Source organism: Lithobates pipiens, unplaced genomic scaffold (genome assembly GCF_037356315.1).
Source record: "Lithobates pipiens isolate NorthernLeopardFrog02 unplaced genomic scaffold, aLitPip1_a1.2 Scaffold_8, whole genome shotgun sequence".
Lineage (NCBI taxonomy): Eukaryota > Metazoa > Chordata > Amphibia > Anura > Ranidae > Lithobates > Lithobates pipiens.
This window is the reverse complement of record NW_027507903.1, coordinates 216,318,368-216,338,759: the sequence shown is the minus strand read 5'-3', so window position 1 is coordinate 216,338,759 and position 20,392 is coordinate 216,318,368. Positions and strand designations below refer to the sequence as shown.

Genomic DNA, 20,392 nt, shown 5'->3' with positions numbered 1-20,392 from the left:
GGCCTATGCAGCTTTTAGCTTAAACAAAATGACCATTACAATCTTGGTTAAAGCTAGATTGAATAATACAATAATTGTAAAAGATTATTTCAGTATGTAGTAGCTATATCTTTTTTTTTTGTGTGTGTGACAGGTGATAGACGTTGTGGTCTAGGGCCAGTATACCGCTTTAAAGTGATTGTAAGCCTTCCTTTTTTTTTATAATAAACATGTTATACACACCTGCTCTGTGCAATGGTTTTGGACAGGGCAGCCCTGTTCCACCTCTTCTGGGGTCCCACGCAGAAGCTCCTGGCACCACCTCTGTGGCGAGTGTCCCCATAGGAAGGCTGCTTCCAATGGGGGCACGATCCCAAGCTGCGCTGCCTGCATCTATACACACAAACCGTGCAGCTCAGCCCCTCCCCCGCTCCCTTGTCACAGGCTTTGATTGACAGCAGCAGGAATCAATGGCTCCTGCTGCTACCAATCTGCCTTGTTAGGAGGGAGAGAGCCGATGCTCTTGGGCACAGCGCTGGATTGGGATTGGGCTTAGGCAAGCATAAGGGGGGGCTGGAGGGGATCCTGCTGCACAAAGTTTTTTTTTTACCTCAATACAGAGAACGCATTAAGGTAAAAAACCTTAAGCTTTTAGAACCAATTTAAAATGGTGTGTCACTGATTTCTAGTAGATGACTATTTTTTAAAACAGTAATGAATATACACATTTTGGAGAGGGTAAAAACAAAAGTATGCCAATAGGAAGAATGCTAGCATTTAACACACACGTTTGACTGCATTTATATTTATTGTTTAACATAAGCATATTAAACAATATTTTTACTTAAATGTACTTTTTTTTTAAATATTATTGCTTAGAGAACCAAGTTTTACCCTGGGTGGATTATTGTTGCATTGCTACGTATACCTGACAAAATCACAAAGCACTCAATACAACAGCTCCAACGCTTACGAAGAAATACAAACTGCAGAGAAATAAAGTTCTCTGGGTAAAATAATGTCCACCTTGTTTTACTACTATCGACCTATAGAAAAATAGAGTGAAAATAAATCCTACATTAAAAAATTATTAATCATCCCTTCGATAAACCTTTTCCTTAATGCAATTGCTGCATTTTATATTTTCCACAGCACCCACATAGTATAGAAATTGTTGATGACATCAAGCTTGCAATGCAATTATATATTATCTAAGAAATCTTAGTTGACTTTTTATTCTTTGTAACATTTAACTGGTATCTATTAAGATATAGTGTATTTTTGGCAATAGATTAAAATGTATGTGTAGGAGTAGGGAAGGGTTAAAACCTCTGTCAGATAATATTTCTTTTGCTGTGTACCATTAGGGACATTTCTCTTCTATTTCTGGTCCTTGATACCCAATAGAAAGTTATAGGAAATCTCCAAAACCTCTTACACAGCTGTCAGGTAACCCCACTGGATGATTTCCACTCACCTCCTTATGGGGACAACTCTAAAATGTAGCATTTTCCCTAATTTTAAATTCTCGGTGAGAATAGCCAACACAGAGGGGTGAATCTCCCCAGCTGGAAAAAAAAACAGGCAGAGGGTCTAACCTTTCCCTGCTCAGTCTAAATATAAAAAAAAATATATATTGCCTGATGCACTTTAAGTTTGCGGCTGATCTGCAATCTACACATCTGGCAAATACAAGCTGGACAAAGTCACATTGATCTTTATCAAGCAGTTAAAAGGGCATCTATACAGTTGCTGTATACCATATAAATTGCAAATTTATTGCTGTGTCAATGCCCTGTGACATCAGATCAGAATCATTTTCCTAAAAAAGGGCCTGGTTTATGCTGCTACTACAACAGCAATGATAAAATACATGTGTTTTTAATATTGCTTAGTGCAGTAAATTAAAAAAAAATACACCATAGCCAGATTCAGAATACTGTAACTTCCACGGTGTTTCAATTGAAAACATATAAAAGTTAAAGTGTATGTATCACAGGGCTGCATTAAAGGTTAAATGCAAGGCACTTTTAACAATGGGTCAAAATTTAAAACAAATTCTAATATTAAAGTAGTAAAGCAAGTAGAAAATAAATATATATGCGATACCACCATTTTACAGATTACCTTCTATCTATCTAGTACACAGGGATGAAAGTACAGACATCTAGATAATATATCATTGTAGTTTAAAGTTGGACTCCAGGCAAACAGCGAAAACACAGTTAAATTATTTAAAAGTCAAATATTTAGCATTCTATTAAATGCCAACTTCATCTTTTACATCAGGTTCAGGGGTGGACTGACCATTCGAGCACTTGGGCACTGCCCGAGGTCCCGGGCCACTAGTGGGCCCCATTAGCATTGCCAGCCTGAGTAAAACTGGGGTAGATTGTAAAATTCTGTGTTTTTTTTTTTTTTTACATCTGTCCCTGAAATGTCTGACACTGACATCATTTTGATGTAACATTTTGGAGACTATAGCTGCTCCGCCCCTCCACTACCTCCTCAGCCAATGGGAACACAGTGTATACTCCCCCTTCCCCCCCACACAGTTTCTTTGACTACAGAGCAGGCTATGCCGAGAGCTGGAGGAGAAGAGAGGGAGGCGGGGACACAGCCTGCAGTGTGGACTGCAGGCTGATACAAGGTAAGCTGACTAACATGGCTGAGTTAAAAGTAGTTTTATCAGTGCTTTCTCTGGTGGAAGGAGGGTGAGGAGTTGTTTCCTCTAGAAGAGCGCCTGTCTCTGAGGCTGTTAGAACATTGTTCTGAGTGAGAAGTGCACTCCTCCTGGAGGAAGGATGTTCTGAACTTCTCCCCAATCTCTGCTACACCTCCCTACTGATTACCTGCCCACCAGTACACAGGCACATCATCCTCCTCTCCTGTATGTATTACCACCGAATGTTTCTGTGAGCTGCTGGGGCATACAAGTACCAGCATGCCAGGAGATAAGGGCAGCAGCAGTGTGTTCAATGCTGCTGCCCTCATCTCCTGGCATGCTGGTTCTTGTAGCGCCCTAGTGAAAAGTGCTGGTGTGTGTATGCATATGCTTAGTGTGTGTATGTTTGTGTGTGTGTATATGTATACTGTATATATACTGTGTGTGTGTGTCCATGTGTATGTATACTGTGCGTGTGTGCGTATACTGTATACACCATGTCTGCCCACTGCTGCTCAACAGAAGTCAGTCTAACAATTCCATGCCTGTGAAAAATCCACTTGTTGCCATTCGGTGGCAGCTGAATGGTGCACTGCTGAGCTCGGCCTCAGAATAGGCAGCAGGGCAGGGCTGGATGCACACCTGTGCAGTGATATCATGGCACACATCAAGTATGTTTTATTCACATACCTCAATGCCCGATCTGTGGTCAATCACAGCAGTTCCCTATTCCACTGGCTCTACGACTTAGGCCGCGTACACACGGGTGGATTGTCTGGCCAACTAAGTTCGTCAGACAATCCGACAGACAGTCCGTCCAACTTTTGAATGAACGGACTTGACCACACACGATGAACAGACAGTCCGCTGAAAGCTTGCGCGATGACGTGTACAGCACGTACGACGGGACTAGAAATACGACGTCCAATACACTGCAATGCAACCTTCGGCGTGTAAATCCTTTCTGAGCATGCGCCATACTTAGTCCGTCCAACTTGCCTACACACGAGCGGACTGTCCGCTGAAACCAAGTTTGGACGGACAAAATTACGGAAATTCCGAAAGACCTAGTCCGCCAGACTGTCCGCTGAAAAAGTCCGCTGAAGCCCACACACGAGCGGATTGTTGGACGGACAATCCTCTCGTGTGTACGCGGCCTTACTTGCGCAGTTCAGTGCCTGCAACGAGTGTATTTTTTTTAAAGCCTTTTCCCGTCACCTCTCTACCACACCAAGCACTGTGGGCCCTGCCATAGGGGGGCTCAGCCATAAGGTGAGATTCTGATGTTAGGGAGGACTGACAATGCGGACTGTGCTTATAGGGAGAATGTTGGGACTTTGATGTAAGGGAGGACTCTATAGTGAGCATGGCGCTCATCCTGACTGCTGCACTCTATATGTTGTTTTGTTCGTTACTTACTCCTGACCCACGTACTCTGTACAGTTTGCTGTACACAGACCTGACCAAGGTGTTGTCTCAACAGTTGCTGGTTTTAATTAAAGGGATTGTAAAGTCTAGTTTTTTTTTCTAAATTAACAAAGCATGCTATACTTACCTCCTTTGTGCAGTTGGTTTTGCACAGAGCAACCCGGATCCACCTCTCTTCATGCCCCTCTTCGCTGCTCCTGGCCCCTTCTTCCTATTGAGTGCTCCCACAGCAAGCAGTCCATAATCTCCTACTGCCCGGGAGCCTCATGCGTTGTCAGTCCGCCCCTGATCGGGTTACATATTACACCCCTATTTAGGGTGTAATATGTAACATGGTGCAAGCGACCCCTGTGGGTGTTCTCCTCTCCAGCAGCATTGTTTATTAACAGCGATGTATATAAGTGTAGAAATTAGACATATAACATTAAAGCAATACAGCAGGTTTCGAGCTAAAGCTCTCTTTCAACAACATTTGGCTTAAAAAAGAGCAAAACCGGTTGATGTATTGCTTTAATGTGATATGTATAATTTCTACACCTGGATACAGTAAAGAGAACTTTTTCTATCTTTAGACTCCATATCCTTTGAATATTTTATATATATATATATATATATATATATAATACATATATATATATATATATATATATATATATATATATATATCTATATCTATAGATATATATATATAGATAGCTAGAGAAATATATATATATATATATATATATATATATATATAGACACACACATACATATATGTATCTATATATACATATATAAAGCAGGGGTCCTCAAATGTTTTAACAAAACATAAAAATGTTAAATGCCCCATCAGTTAACGTAAAAAAAAAAAAATCATAGGTGATGGTGAGCCATGGTAGCAAAAATGCCTGGCAATTAGTGTAATGCTCAACATCAGGGTTAGTGGGAGTTAAAAATAACAAATAATTAAAATCCTCAGTATCAATCGTCAAAAGGAATAAAAAAAAGAGCTCAGCGGTTACTAAGAAGCAGAAAAGGGCCAGCACTGGTGTCCAGTAATCTTTTACCTTCACATATTACTCTGTGTCCTGGTCTGCTCTTTTACTGGTCAGAGGATGTCACGGCTGAATTATATAGGCACCTCCAGGAGATCACTCAACAGTGCCAGTTAAGGTACTTTGGGGCCCCTGCTACCACTCTGCATATAGTGGCTCTGGCATGCAAAGAGAAGGCCCTACAATGGGGTCTTTGCATTGCAAGGGTCCAGTAAATAGTATACAATGGTCCGACGTTTGAAGATTTCTGTTGTGTGTACATATACATATGTGTGTACATATCTATATGCACAGAAACCCGGAAATATCTAAATACTAAGGCTATCAGTGCACACAAACTTACATGCATCTTTAAACATTTTGGAAAAAAGAGGATTGTAATTGGTCAGAGTGCATAAATGAAAAGAGCATGCTGTAGCATACCCATAGCTACTAAGTAGGATCCATCCCTCACTGCTCTGGGAGTTCTGAAGGGCTGCTATAGGTAATTGCAATTTGTAATCAGACATCGGGAACTTTAAAATATGTAAAACCGCTAAAGGTCAAATTTAGGTGAACTACTTTTTGTAACCACTTATGTCCCAGTACACACATGCGATGGAGATTTGCTGGAGCCACAAAAAGGATTTGCGAACCCAGTGGGTATTACACTTTAGCGTAATGCACGCTTCAGTAAACACAACGGATATGACAAATAATGGATTTATGAACAAAACATTGCGCATTACTAATTAGTAGATGATTCTCCAATTCACATAACATTTCTTTAACAAAGCTGTTTTCCAGTTCAAGTAAAAATAAATCCACTCAAAAAAAGATAATGAGAAATTTGCTATAGCTGTTTAAACTAAAGTTTTAAATGGCAAAGTCTATATTGTTTAGGGCAGTGTTGTCCAAAATACTCCGAAATAAGTGGCCAATGTCACTTTGTCTCTCTTTGATCCTGGCCTGTATGTGGCAGAAGAGATGGACATTGCTGGTTTGGGGTAAGCTAAAAACCCATTTAATCCTGGCTCAAAATAATTGGCAGGCCAGGAAGCCACTCCATTCATGAAAATGGAGTGCAATCCGTCATACTTAATCAATCGAAATCTGACCCATTGTTGAGAACTATGTATGAATGTCATCAATCAAAAATCCAAAGCTAAACAATGATGTGGGAAAATATTTTGCATTACAGAACCACTAAAGCAACTTGCATGCCATATCTACCATAACAAAGACAAATGAGTATTCTGTAAAACGAATAGCTTGTAGAGAGCCTACAAGCACAATGATGGCAGCATTAAAACATGCATTCATTAGAAATGTGCTTTTCCTGCTCTGACCAATGCATCACCTCTTAATGCATGCAATTATCAGACCTCACCCCTGTTGTGTTAATAAAGCAACAACATTTTCTCTGCATATACAAAATTCACAAAATATGGAAGATAAATTATCGCAACTGATCATAAAACTATATACATAATACATATACAAGTTAAAATCCCTTATTAATTTAAGAAAATGAAAGACAGAGTGCTATGTTTATAAAAACAACCTGAAAAGCAATATATTAACTGGGACATTAAATTAACACCTATATTATAGAATTAAAGTTAGCATATACAACAAATTTGGAATTGTTGGCTGATGTGAGAGTTAAAACATCAATACTGTATCTTTTTAAATAAAAAACAAAAAAAACAAATAACATATCAATAATCTACTCTTCAAATAAAAGCTATATATATATTTATAAAAACAATAAAGAACCCAGTTAAAAATCAACATGATATTTCATGAATTTGTAATCCAGAAACAGCGCATACCAACAGACTGTTTGTGCTTTCTGTTTCTATCTGACCAAAAAAGTGCCATTTGTCAAGTTAATCCTGAATTAATACCACTATAATATTGTGCAAAACAATAATAAAAAAACAAAAGCTTTACTTCCTTAATTAAGGGAAACAAATAGTAAACAATTAAAGTGCCCACACTTTCATTAAGTGTATATACCCATTCCGCAGCTGTCTCTCCAGCAAAGGACCTCTAGAGGTTAATTTTTCTAGCGAAAAAAAAAAAAAGACAGTTTATTTCACAGCAAAAGGAAACAGTAATTGTGTTACAACTGTGACACTTTCCGTGGGAAAGGCCTAGGCCGTGGCAGTGGATCAGTCCTTTTGCCATTCTCCAGACTTGTTGGACGCACTGGGCCTGGTTTGGGTGGCAAAGCTGGAGGATCAATAGGGGCAGGTATGGAAAGACACTGAGGTACAGGTACAGGACGCCTCAAAGTCCGTTCATACACGCTGTAAGGTGGTGGAGTCTTGTTTTCTTTTCTAGTTGGCTCCTCTGATATGCCATAACTGGATGTAGTTACAGTTTGATCAAAGATTTGGCTCTCAAAACCTGACATCTCAGAAATGCTGCACCGACTCAGGGAAGAAATGCCACTACTGCAGCTTCCTGACAGCACTGGAGAATTAGACATCATGCTTGATGGATGGCAGTCCACAGGAGATGGAGTAAATGACTGCATCGGGCCCTGAAAGGTGAGGAACAGAGGTTAATAAATGCACTGTCACTACCAATTTTGGAAGAAGCCAATATGTGGGATAATACATTCCCTAAGGTATAACACAAGTCAACAAGCACAATGACCCTAATAAATGTAGAATGTCATACCTGAATCATAGGCAATGAGAGCTAAACAACTGTATAATAATTGCAAATATCCTCTACAGTCTAAAATGTATTTTACTAAACAAAAAAAAGGCTAAACTGTAGGCTGTACAGCTTAAAAAAAACCTGTTAAAAATAAAGCGGTTGAAAGTCTAAAATGCCCATTCACATCTTAATGCTTTTCCATTGAAATATATAGAAATGTATTCAAATGTCAAGGTGTGTTGCAATGCACTTCACATTGCACATCAATATGCCGTTTGAAGGTTGCGTGCAATGAGTGTTGATATTCACTTTAAAGCGTTTAAAGGCTAGATTCATCTTTTTACATAAAATGATAAATGCACATACTGTATTTATGCTGGTAAAATAAAATGTACATTTATTGTTTTTTAAAACGGGAGCATGCAAAGTACTGCACCCACAATCAGCTTGTGGGTGCAGTGTCAGGCTCCTGCACACTCTGCCTACAGCTCTGTTGCCAGTACCTCTGTATGGGCTGTAATTTTTAGAGCTGTAGGTAGTGTGAATAAACAACATGTCTGCTGATCAGTGCACCCGCGGTTCAATCAAATTACAAGTCTGTCTTCTGTGGTGGAAGACGATACTTGTAGTTTATTCATGCACACAAATCTGTGAATGAATGTCACAACAGTCTGGGTGGAGGCCCATACAGCCACACCTTTTTTTAAAACTGAGAAGAACCCCCATCTGCAGTCAAAGGGAGGAGGGGAGGATCATGAGGGGGAAAAGGGGGCAGGAGCTGGAATACGTTATAAGTTTCACCCTAAATACAGGTGGCACAGGTAACATGCTCTAAAGGTGAACTTATCATTTAATGTATTTCAAAAGTTAGTGCATTAGGTAAAAACACAAAGGTGTAAATTCAACCTAAGAAATACATCAAATATGGCAAGCTTGGTTTTGATTTAGGTCAGTGAAAATATAAGCATCAGGTCACCCGACCCAACAATTTGGAAACAAGCATTTTAACATTCACCTCCTTGCGAGCTTCTGAGCCTACATACTGTAGACACTATTCTAACACAAAACAGTTGCTATGGAAAGATGGGCAAAATAAAAAAGGACATTTATGATGTAGTATGCGACTAGCATGAACCTACTCCCCTTTAACCTATAATCCTCTAAAAAAAGTTTTACTACCTGCTGGTGCTGAAAGTAGATCCGTGGGATTGCATGTGCCACCCATACACAAAACATACAATACATAAAAAACACAGTATTCTAAATTTGGCATGAAAGAGATCCTGCTCTTTTATTGATTTATAGCAAAAAATATATTTTTTTCATTCATAAAATTTTTAAAAATATAACTATATTTTCTTGAGAACAATAAATTGCTTATTTATTAAGGCCTGAGCAAAATTACTTTAAATTCCCCAAACACTAAATTTGTCTTTTTTTTTTTTTTTTTTTTTTAGGGGTGACATAAAACATAAATGGTGCCTGTGAAGAAAGGTTGGGAGGGTAGGCTTAGCTAGACGTGAAGTAGCCATTGAAGCCTGTTTGCCAATTCTGAATTTATATTGGGAGAGCCAAGTGCCAAAGGAAAAGATCTTAAAGAAGCTTGTGGCTTTGTCTTTTCCCTCCCCTATTGCTAACAGATAAGAACCAAGGAGATTTACAGGAGTAGGAGCAGCAAAATGGGAAAATAAAGAAAGTCCAACAGGTGAGTGAAAGATGCAGTGACAAGGGGAAGTAGAAGGTCGCTGCATGAAGGGGGGCCAAATTAATTAATTGCATTTCCCATTACCATTATTGTTCCACTTGATAAATCTCAACTTGTATATGTTTATTTTGCCATAAGTTCCACTTCAACTGTTTTTTAAAGACTGTATTTAAAGAGAGGCCCCCATTGGGAAAGACTGGCCTTAAACACCCCACAGCATGAATACCCATAAGGTAAACCAAGCATACAGAAAGACAGCCTTGAAAAAAGCCTGGTGAAATATCAGGCGCCTAATGTCTCACTGGATTCCACAATCCCCTTCTCTGTAGCCTAAGCGTCGCTGTAAATTAATAAACAGGAAGTGAGGTTTCCTGTTCATTCACAAACTGAAGCATAGCAAACCCAGTTTATTGTACTTCAGTTATGGAGGAACACAGAAGCAATTGGTATCGATTGCTGGGTGCAGATACATGGATTGATTCTCATAGCAGCAGCTGAAAGCTGATGAGAGGGAGAGGAGGAGAAGCTGGGGGGGGGGGGGGGGGGGGTGAGCCACAGATGTATCCGTTTTAGCAATAAGGCACTATAGCTGGTCTTTCTGCTCAACTGGTGCCTCCCTGTTGAACCGATGGAGGCCTAAGGGAGGGCTGGCTGCCGTATTAGAAGCCCTGACTGTGTGTATTGTGCAAGCAGATCACGTATCAGTGTCAAATTAGATTTTTTTTATCCATAAAAAAGCTTTATTGAGAAAAGCATAAAATAACAAAGCCAAACAGTTCACTTTGCTTTTTGCCCATATAACAATCATTGCTATTGGAGACATTCTTTATATACATAGCATATATCCTTGAAATCGAAAACAACACACTCCCATTTTTTCATAAGCTTCATCACCCAACATTAAGCCTTAGTAGCCTATCCATGATCAGGCCCGCCGGGGCAAGCCCAAGGACCTCTAACTATGAAGCCCATAACTTTTCATACTTATTTGGGCAACCTCTGTGTTGATATATAACTTTTTCCATCTGTAAAGCACCATCGGCTATCCATTCCCTAACTGTAGGCGGGACCTATGACTTCCAATGTATCATTATCAGCTTACAAGCCAAGAATAGAACTCTGACTATGGCCTCTCTAGTGTGGTTTTCCCACTCAAATTCATCCAACAGATTGAGCAAGCACTGTTTTGGGTAAAGAGGAAGAGATACAGTGAATACCCTGTTCACAAATTCAACCACTGTACACCAATACATATGTAATTTTGGGCACCTCCAAAGCATATGTATCAAATTGCCATGATCCCGTTTACATCTAGAACACTCAGATGTTGGTCTCAGACCCATGACATGCAACCTATGAGGGGTATAGTGTACCTGGAAAAGAATATACAGTTATGTCAGTCTCTGCATCACATTTACCAAGCAGAATGTAACAGCTTGGAAAGTTTTGCCCTATTGTTCTCCTGGGAGTTGGCCCACATCCCCCTCCCATTTTGCCAACACCCTTAGAGGGTATTTAGTAAGGAAAGACTGGAGCAACATAGCATAGCATTGCAACATGAATCATTTGGAGGACTCAGCATCCTTAATTAAATTAAACAGGGGAGTTGGGGAAGTACTGTGGGTCGCAACTGCATGAGTGAGCTGAAAATAGTAAAAGTACATAGCGGAAGGTAGGTTAAATTTCTCCTGCAAATCCTCAAAGGATAGCAGTACTCCATTATGGAAAATTTGACTGAGAAACTGTACACCATAAACTTTCCACGTTGCACCATGTTGTAATTTGGCAAGTTCAAGATATATTCTATTAAGCTATATTGGACTGGACTCTGTATACACAGTTACCTTTTGGAGATATTTAGTCTTATTCCATACTTTCTAAATGAGATTATATGTCAAGTAGGATTTATGCGATTTACCAAATGCCTAAGCTTCAAGAGCTATCGAAATAGATTCCCTTCTAACTGTATAGATCATCACGGCCAATGAGGAGCGGGACCTAGGATCCTCTGCTCTTCCCCCTCTAGTCATCGTACCAACCAAGTGTTGCAGCTGAGCCGCTAGATAGTATAACCAAGGTTTGGGCAATGCCAATCCTCCGTCATCTTTTGGTCACTATAGGTATTCTAGTTTTATTCTCAAAGTACAATCCTTCCAACTTAAAGTCCAAAACATTGATTGACTATCCTGAACATTTTCAATGAGATCATAACTGGGGCATTGTCGAGAAAATACAGAAACTGGGAAAAGAATCATCTTAAATAAATTTACCTTTCCAGCCACCGATAGGCAGATGGAGTTCTAAGTTCTAGTATGGTCCCGGAAACTTTGAAGAAGTGGGGAGATGTTTAACCCACAGAAATCATGGATACATTGTGAGATCTGGACCCCAAGATATTTAAAAAAGAGGCAGTGGTTGGAATAGGGCCATCTGAAGTACCCTCACTGTCAATCAGCATTAAGGCCGATTTGGACCAATTTATCTTACGTCCCATAAATTGTCCAAACTTTGTAATAGTGTCCACAGTCTCCCGCAAGGAATAATTCGCATCTCCAAGCATTATCACTGTGTCGTCCACATATAGCATCACTTTTTCCTGTCTGTCACCGTAATAAAAGCCAGTGATACCTGGGTTATATCTTATCAAGATAGCCAGATGCTCAATGGTTAGGGCAAGGGTGACAATGGGCACCTCTGTCGCGTGCCCCTCCCTAGATGAAAAGTGTGAGACATTCTGCCAGAAGCCCTAATTGCCACTTGTGGTCAACTATAGAGGAAACGCACCCAGGAAATGTAACCTTCCCCAAAACCAAATTTGAAACCGCTTGATGTCAGCCTAATCGGAATTCACAATAGACGCGAAAACCCTATTCAACCTTATTGTCAGGACTTTAGCCAAAAGTTAATATCGCTTTGTAATAGCGAAATCGGTCTATATGATCCTGAATGTGTCACGTCTTTGCCTGGTTTCAATAAAATAATATTATTGGCCTTAGACAGACTATTATGGTCCTGGGAGGCATTGAAAATCTTCAACAAACATGGTAACACCACCTCAGAATATTGTTTATATATTTCCATGGGAAGACCATCCTACCCAGGAGCCTTGGAAAGGAACTAAATGCCAACTAAATGCCAACTGTAATTCTTCGAAGGTAATTAGGGAATATAAATCTTTTTGCTGAGCTAGAGAAAGACATGGGAACATAAAAGTACTCAAATACTTTGTCAGGTCTGAGGAAGTATACTCTGTGGTGGGAAGGTATAATGTTTCATAGTATAGCACCAGTTCTTTCAGAACTCGATCTGGGGAGTACACTAGGTGACCCAACTGGGATCTAATTGCTCCAATGGCAGGCGAGTGTTGGTGAGAATTAGCAATCCTAGCCAGCAGGCGCCCAGTACTCTCCCCTTCCTTAAAGAAGGCCAACCTAGAAAAAAACCTCTTTCTCTGCTGAGGAGGAGAGTAAATGCTCATAAGCAGACTGCCATATCTCCTTAGTGGAGTCAGTAGGGTAATTTACATATTTTTGCTCCAGTGTATGAACCTGAGACTCAACCTGCTCCCTCAGAGTAAAATTAGATTTGAATATTGTCTGTCCTAATAGTGGGTTTAATTTGTACAAGCTGAGCTTCTCCATTGTATGTGGATTGTTCTTGCATGAAAGTGGGGTTGACGGGGGAGAACTGTGCTGAGCCGGAGAGCGAGAGATGCTGCACATGCTGTACTGAGCTCTGCTGGGTGGAGAGCAGAAAACACTGGACATTCTTTGCTGAGCAGAAGAGCGAGAGGCTGGGGCAGCGAAAAACTGAACAGGTGTGAGTGACAATGGTGTGGGACACCAGCAGTTTTTGGAAACAGTGGTACTGAGACACTGAGTTGCTGGGGATTGTGAGTGACTGGGGTGCAGCGAGTACTAAGAGATTGTGACTGGGGTGCTTCAAATACTGAGGTTATGTGGCAGGTATTGTGACTGGGGTGCTGTACAGGAGGGGCAGTTTCCCTGGGCACTGTGGTATCATATGAGGTGGGAGAAAGCCTTGAAGATATTAGGGGGTGAGTGTGCTAGGAGTGGTGATTTAGAGGGATCGGTGTTGGGGGGGAGGGGGAAAGAGTATTTGTGCTAGGAGGGGTGTTTTTGTTTTGGGGGGGATTTGGGGGATGGGGGACAAATATTTGTCCTGAGAGGGGGGTCTTCAGCAGGGGGAAGATTTGTACTGGGAGGAGGGGGAATTTATGCTTGGGGCTAATCATGCAGATTAGCGTGCCGTATATTTTTGGGGGGGTTACTGACACATGATGCCTATGCATTTTAGGGGGGCACAGATTTGTCAAAGAAGCCGGGAGCTTTGGTCCCTCCCTTTTCACTGACACGGGCCGCTGGGGTGGCCACATCATCTCTCTTGCCCTGCTATATTATTGTCTATCCTGTGAGCGGCCATCTTGTTGGGCTCCAGCCTTACTACACACCACACTGAAGTGTGCCTTTCCTGTGGTACACCAACAGCTGATCCCAGCACGCCTTTCAGGTGGTATGTGAATATTGAACCTGTTTTCATCACAGGTGCTAGACCCTCCATTTGGTTTTAGGTTGGATGAGACTTGGGCTTTTACCTTTTAAAATTAAACTCTGTCTTTTACACGACTGCGTTTTTATCTGGACTGTGTGCTTTATCTATGGCCACACAATAAATGGTACTTCATGGTTTATTTGGAAGCAAGCTTTATTTGTTTATCATCCTCCAATTTATCTACTTGTTTCTCATGGATACCTTCATGTTACCAGTGTGCAGCATATAGCCTTTGCATTTCTGGGTGGGGCTGGGGAAGACCCAGCAGTCAGGGTACATATTGCTACCAATGACAAAGTTAGACTAAGAGGGAGCCTTCTAGAAAATGATTTAATGGACTTAGGAGCTATATTATAGAAAAGGACCTCAAAAGGCAGTATTCTCAGAAATACTACCTGTACCTTGAGCCACACCAGGGAGGCAGCAGGAGCTTAGGTAACTTGTGGCTGAGGAACTGGTGCAGGAAGGAGGGTTTTGGGTTCCTGGAGAACTGGGCTGTCTCTTTTTCGGTGGGTTACTGGCTCTATAGCAGAGATGGACTGGGCCTAAATGGGGAGAGTGCAGCTCTGTTGGAGAAGAGGATGGCCAAAAAAGTTGGAAGAACTTTTAAACTAGCTATTCCAGGCAGTTAACATAGATAAGAGGCTGCTACTGCGGCCAGTGTTGGTAGTATAACCAGAGTACCTAAGATCGATGCAAATAGGCTGGCTTAATCCTATTGCAGCCTTAGTACACACAAGGAGAAAATAAAGTGTGCCCGTACAAAATTGATGTTGACAAATGATAGAAGTTTGGTGAATAAGTGTGCATGTATGCAAGAGTGAATTACTAGTGACCATGTGGGATGGCATGCTAATGGGGCAAAGGGAAGAGGTGGACTCCTTGTGGCTGTAGCTTTAATGGGAAATTAATAATAAGTGCATGCTACAGGCCCCCTAACCTGAAAGACAAAGAAGAGATCAATTTCTTCTCACACTGAGAAATGGTGGCAAGACAGGGCAAGGTTATTATCATGGGGGACTTCAATTATCCAGATGGAACTACTCACTCATCTAAGGCTGGTCATTTCTTGAATGTCTTGCGGGACAATTGGTTTAAATTTGTGGAAGCCTCAAGCAGAAATCAGGCTCTGCTTCAACTACGGATTACAAACACAGAGCCGATTGCAGATGTGGAAGTAAGGGACAACTTAGGAAACAGTAAACACAGGGTAATTACTGCCATCGTAAATCATAGGAAAAGGAGACACTTGGGTAGGACAAGAACAATAAATGTAAAGAGAGCCAACTCTACTAAACTGCGCTCCATAATTCACAACATTAAATGGAAAGATATTTGAGAAACAAAAACACGGAAGAAAAGTAGATGCTTTGAGAACATATTAACTAATGTCATTAGCCAGTGTATTCCAATGGGCAACAAACGCAAAAGAACTTAAGTACAAAAGTGGCGGTTATACTCGAGCGTAAAAAAGGCATATTAAAGAGAAAAAAAAAATGTCCTTTAACTACTTCAATATTGGGCATTTTTGCCCCTTCCTGCCCAGGACAATTTTCAGCTTTCAGCGCTGTCGGCACTTTGAATGACAATTGCGCGGTGCAACCATGTACCCAAACTAAATTTTTTAGCATTTTATTCCCACAAATAGAGCTTTCTTTTGGTGGTATTTGATCACAACTGGGGTTTTAATTTTTTGAATAAACTAAAAAAGACCAAAACTTTTGGGAAAAAAAAAAAAGTTTTCTTATATTTATGTTATAAAAAAAGATTCTCCTTCACTGATGGTTACTGATAAGGTGGCACCAATGGACACTGATGAGGCACTAATATGCAGCACTGATGGGCAACTATAGGCGGCACTGATGGGCACTAATAGATGGCACTGATGGGCAGCACTGAGGAGGTACTACCAGGTGTTACTAATGGGCACTGACTGGCAGCTGATGACCACGGATTTGCAGCTGTGGTGGGCACCTCTCATGGGGGCTGCACTGATAATCAATGTGCTGATTATCAACACAGATCCCCCTCTGACAGGGAGAGATGCCACTCGGCTCTCCCTGTCAGTGCGAACCGAGAAAAGCCGCTTACTGCCACTTCCTGGTTCAGGCGATGATCAACTGTGATTGGTCACAGCTGATCACATGGTAAGGAGCCTTCGTCAGAGGCTCCTTACCATGACTGGAGATGTGGTGTCAGACCAGCGCGCGGTACCACGATCACTGCACTACGTGCCCCTGTGGGCAAGTGCCGACATGTTGTCCTGAAAGACATCATGTGACGTCCAGTCAAGATAACAGAACAACCGCCCAGCATCATGCTGTTATAGGCCAGGCGGGAAGTGGTTAAAAAAATAAAAGACCGAGGGGTCACTTTTAGCAGTCCAACACTACAAAGAATGCAATAAAATAAATATATAAGAGCATGATGAGGGCAGCGAAAATGGACCACAAGAGACACATAGCAAAGAAGAGTAAAAAGAATTAAATTTTTTTTTTAAATACATTAATAGTAAAAAGGCAAAGTCAGAGCATATTGGCCCCTTAAAGGATAGTTAGGGCAAGTTGGTTATGAGTGACAGGGAGAAGGCAACTTTGTTAAATACATTCTTCGTTTTTACTAATGTCTGTCGCATACATGAGATAGGAATCCGCCCGTGTGTGGGCTCCGATTGACTTTTTGTTCACAAAAGTCCGGCGGACTTAGAAAGCAGTTTTGACTCAAAATCCGCCCGTCTGTGTGCTAGTCCGTGAAATTAACGGACTTGCACAAACACGCAGTAAAGACTGTTCATTTTGAACGTGGCTCCAGGTAGACAGGACTAGCGAAGCAAGTCAATGTCGCCGCCTCCATCGGTGAGATTGACACCTCGCTGTCCCCATCACCTGGTATGGATTTAAAGGGGAAGCCCTACGCCGAAAAAACGGCGTTGGGGTCCCCCCAAAGTCCATAGCAGACCCTTATCCGAGCACGCAGCCCGGCCGGTCAGGAAAGGGGGTGGGCATGAGCGAGCGCCCCCCCCCCCCCCCACCCTGAGCCAACCAGGCCGTGTGCCCTCAACATGGTGGGTGCTTTGGGGAAGGGGGCCCTGTGGCCCCCCACCCCAAAGCACCTTGTCCCCATGTTGATGAGGACAAGGGCCTCTTCCCGACAACCCTGGCCATTGGTTCTCTGGGTCTGCGGGCGGGGGGCTTATCGGAATCCGGGAGCCCCCTTTAATAAGGGGGTCCCCATATACCGGCCCCCCACCCTATGTGAATGAGTATGGGGTACGATGTACCCATGCCCATTCACCTGGTGAAAAAAGTGTAAGTAAAAAAACACAAGATTTTAAAATAATTTATTAGACAGCTCCGGTGGTCTTCTTCTGTCTTGGGGGGGGTCTTCTCGCTGGACACCTCCACTATCTTCTGCTCTTTTGCTAGCGGAGAAGCCCAGCTTTCTTTTTAGTCATCGCCTTCCAGGGGTCTTCTTCCGACTTCCTGGTCTTGTCCCGCTCTTCGGTTCTTCTTGCCGGGCCTCCGCTATCTTCTTATAGCTCTTTTACTAGCGTTGGCCCAGTCTTCTGTCACTGCCACCGCCTTCTTCTCTTCTCCTTCCTTGCGATGTTGACACAATGCTCTCTCTGGCTGCAATGGCAGGGACACGTTGTGCTGCGACTTATATAGGGACAAGGGGCGGGGTCACGGGTAAAGTCACATGGTGACCCTGTCCCTTATGTCACAGTCCCAGAGGATGCTGTAACGGTGACATCATAAGGGGCGGGGTCACTGTCACTATGTGACCCCGCCCCTTGTCCCTATATGTCGCCGCACAACGCATCCCTGCCATTGCGGCCAGAGAGAGCGTCGTGTCAACATCGCAAGGAAGAAGAAGAAGGCGGCGGCGACAACAGAAGACCGGGCCAACACTAGTAAAAGAGCTATAAGCCCCTGTACACATGGTCGGAGATTTCGACAACCAAATCTGTCGGATTTTGTCCGTCGGATCTTGTCCGAAACTGTTGCATACACACGGTCGGACTAGGTTGTCGAAAAATCCGATCATTCAGAACGTGATGACGTAATTTCGTTACGATGGGACTACGTTCAGGCTAGTAGCCAATAGCTTTGATGTAGGAATTTGATCTGAGCATGCGTGGCACTTGGTCCGATCAAAATTCTCTACACATGATCGGAGTATGTCCGATCGAACCAGTTGGTCGGGAAATATTTCCAACATGTTGGAAAATTGGGTCCGACGGATATTCCGATGGAATCAGTCCGATGCATACCACACACAGTCGGATTATCCGACGACTTGGTCCGATAGGACACATTCCGACGGATTCTCCGACCGTGTATACAAGGGCTAAGAAGAACCGAAGAGCGGGCTAAGACCCCCAACGTGCGGGACAAGACCCCGAAGTCGGAAGAAGACCCCCGGACGGCGGCGACGAAGAAGAAAGCCGGGCTCCTCTGCTAGTAAAAGAGCTAGCAAAAGAGCAGAAGATAGAGGAGGAGTCTGGTGAGAGGACCCCTCAAGATGGAAGAAGACCACCGAAGCTGTCTAATAAATTATTTTAAAAACTTGTGTTGTGTTTTTTTATTTACACTTTTTTAACCAGGTGAATGGGTAGGGGTACATCGTAGGGTGGGGGCCGGTATCTGGGGGCCCGCTTATTAACCACTTCAGCCCGGACAATTTTGCTGGTCAAAGACCAGACCACTTTTTGCGATTCGGCACTGCGTCGCTTTAAATGACAATTGCGCGGTCATGCGACATGGCTCCCAAACAAAATTTACGTCCTTTTTTCCCACAAATAGAGCTTTCTTTTGGTGGTATTTGATCACCCCTGCGGTTTTTTATTTTTTGCGCTATAAACAAAAATAGAGCGACAATTTAAAAAAAAATGCATTATTTTTTTACTTTTTGTTATAATAAATATCCCCCACAAATATATAAAAAAACATTTTTTTCCCTCAGTTTAGGCCGATACATATTCTTCTACATATTTTTGGTAAAAAAAAAAAATCGCAATAAGCGATTATTGATTGGTTTGTGCAAAAGTTATAGCGTTTACAAAATAGGGGATAGTTTTATGGCATTTTTATTAATATTTTTTTTTTACTAGTAATGGCGGCGATCAGTGATTTTTATTGTGACTGCGACATTATGACAGACACATCGGACATTTTTGACACATTTTTGGGACCATTGTCATTTATACAGCAATCACTGCTATATAAATGCAGTGATGCCTGTGTAAATGACACTGGCAGTGAAGGGGTTAACCAGTGGGTGGCAGTGTAGGGGTTAAGTGTTCCTAGGGGTGTGTTACTAACTGTGGGGGGCTGGGCTTTAATTTAGTGAACACTGATCTCTGCTCCAATCACATGGAGCAGAGATCAGCGTCACTAGTTGCTAGGCAGAACGGGGAAATGCTGTTTACACCGGCATTTCCTCTTTCAGCCGCCCCGTGAGACGATCGCAGGTATGCCCGCGGTGATCGAGTCCACGGGACCCGCGACCGGACTCACGGGGGTCCCGACCAGCACGCGAGCGCGCCACCGCGGCTCGCTTGCGATGGCAGGGCAGCATTAAAGATTGGACGTACCTGTATGCCAATATGCCTGCCCGTGCCATTCTGCCGACGTACATCGGCGTGCGCGGGTCGGGAACCGGTTCAAGGGGGCTCCCGGATTCTGATAAGCCCCCCGCCCGCAGACCCCGACAACCCTGGCCGTTGGTTGTCGGAGTCTGCGGGCGGGGGGCTTATCAGAAGGCCCTTGTCCTCATCAACATGGGGACAAGGAGCTTTGGGGTGGGGGACTTTTCTCCGTGTGTGGGCAAGTCCGTTAATTTCAAAAGTCCGGCGGACTCCCGCCATAGTCCGGTGGATTGTCCGCCGGACCTAGCCTGCTGGAAAAGTCCGGTCCTGTGTGGGCAGGTCGGCTCGTTCGGAAAGTTCGGTGGACCTCCACCGCAAAGCGACAAACCGCCGGATTAAGTCCGCTGGATAGTCCGATCGTGTGTACGCGGCATAAGGAAAAGGAGGGGTATAATACACAAGACTGCTTTAGTAACACAGCTCAGAAGACAGTAATCAAAAAAGACTTGAAAGATGTAATGTGAATAAATCACCAGGACTAGATGGTTTACACCCAAGAAACCTCAAAGAACTGAGCCAGGTTATTGCTAGACTGGTATTCCTAATCTTTAAGGACAGTTTACTCTCTGGAATGGTATCAGCTGATTGGCAAAAAGTGAACGTGGTACCAATATTCAAAAATGGGCCAAGGTACATACTTAGAAACTATAGTCAGCCTAACATCATTAGTGAGTAAAATATTGGAGGCGATGATAAGGGGCCAT

General features: G+C 42.6%; 1 protein-coding gene across 2 annotated transcripts in view; it reads right to left on the bottom strand.

Moving 5' to 3' along the window:
* Positions 1-4,780: 4,780 nt before the first annotated feature.
* The window catches only part of DOCK4 (dedicator of cytokinesis 4), a 490,280-nt gene continuing 474,668 nt past the window's right edge, over positions 4,781-20,392 (bottom strand). For both annotated transcript variants that reach the window (XM_077469314.1, XM_077469315.1), the window contains one exon: positions 4,781-7,639. In XM_077469314.1, the coding sequence (XP_077325440.1) occupies positions 7,217-7,639 (423 nt within the window). In that variant the 3' untranslated portion in view covers positions 4,781-7,216. The remainder of the gene's footprint in view (positions 7,640-20,392) is intronic.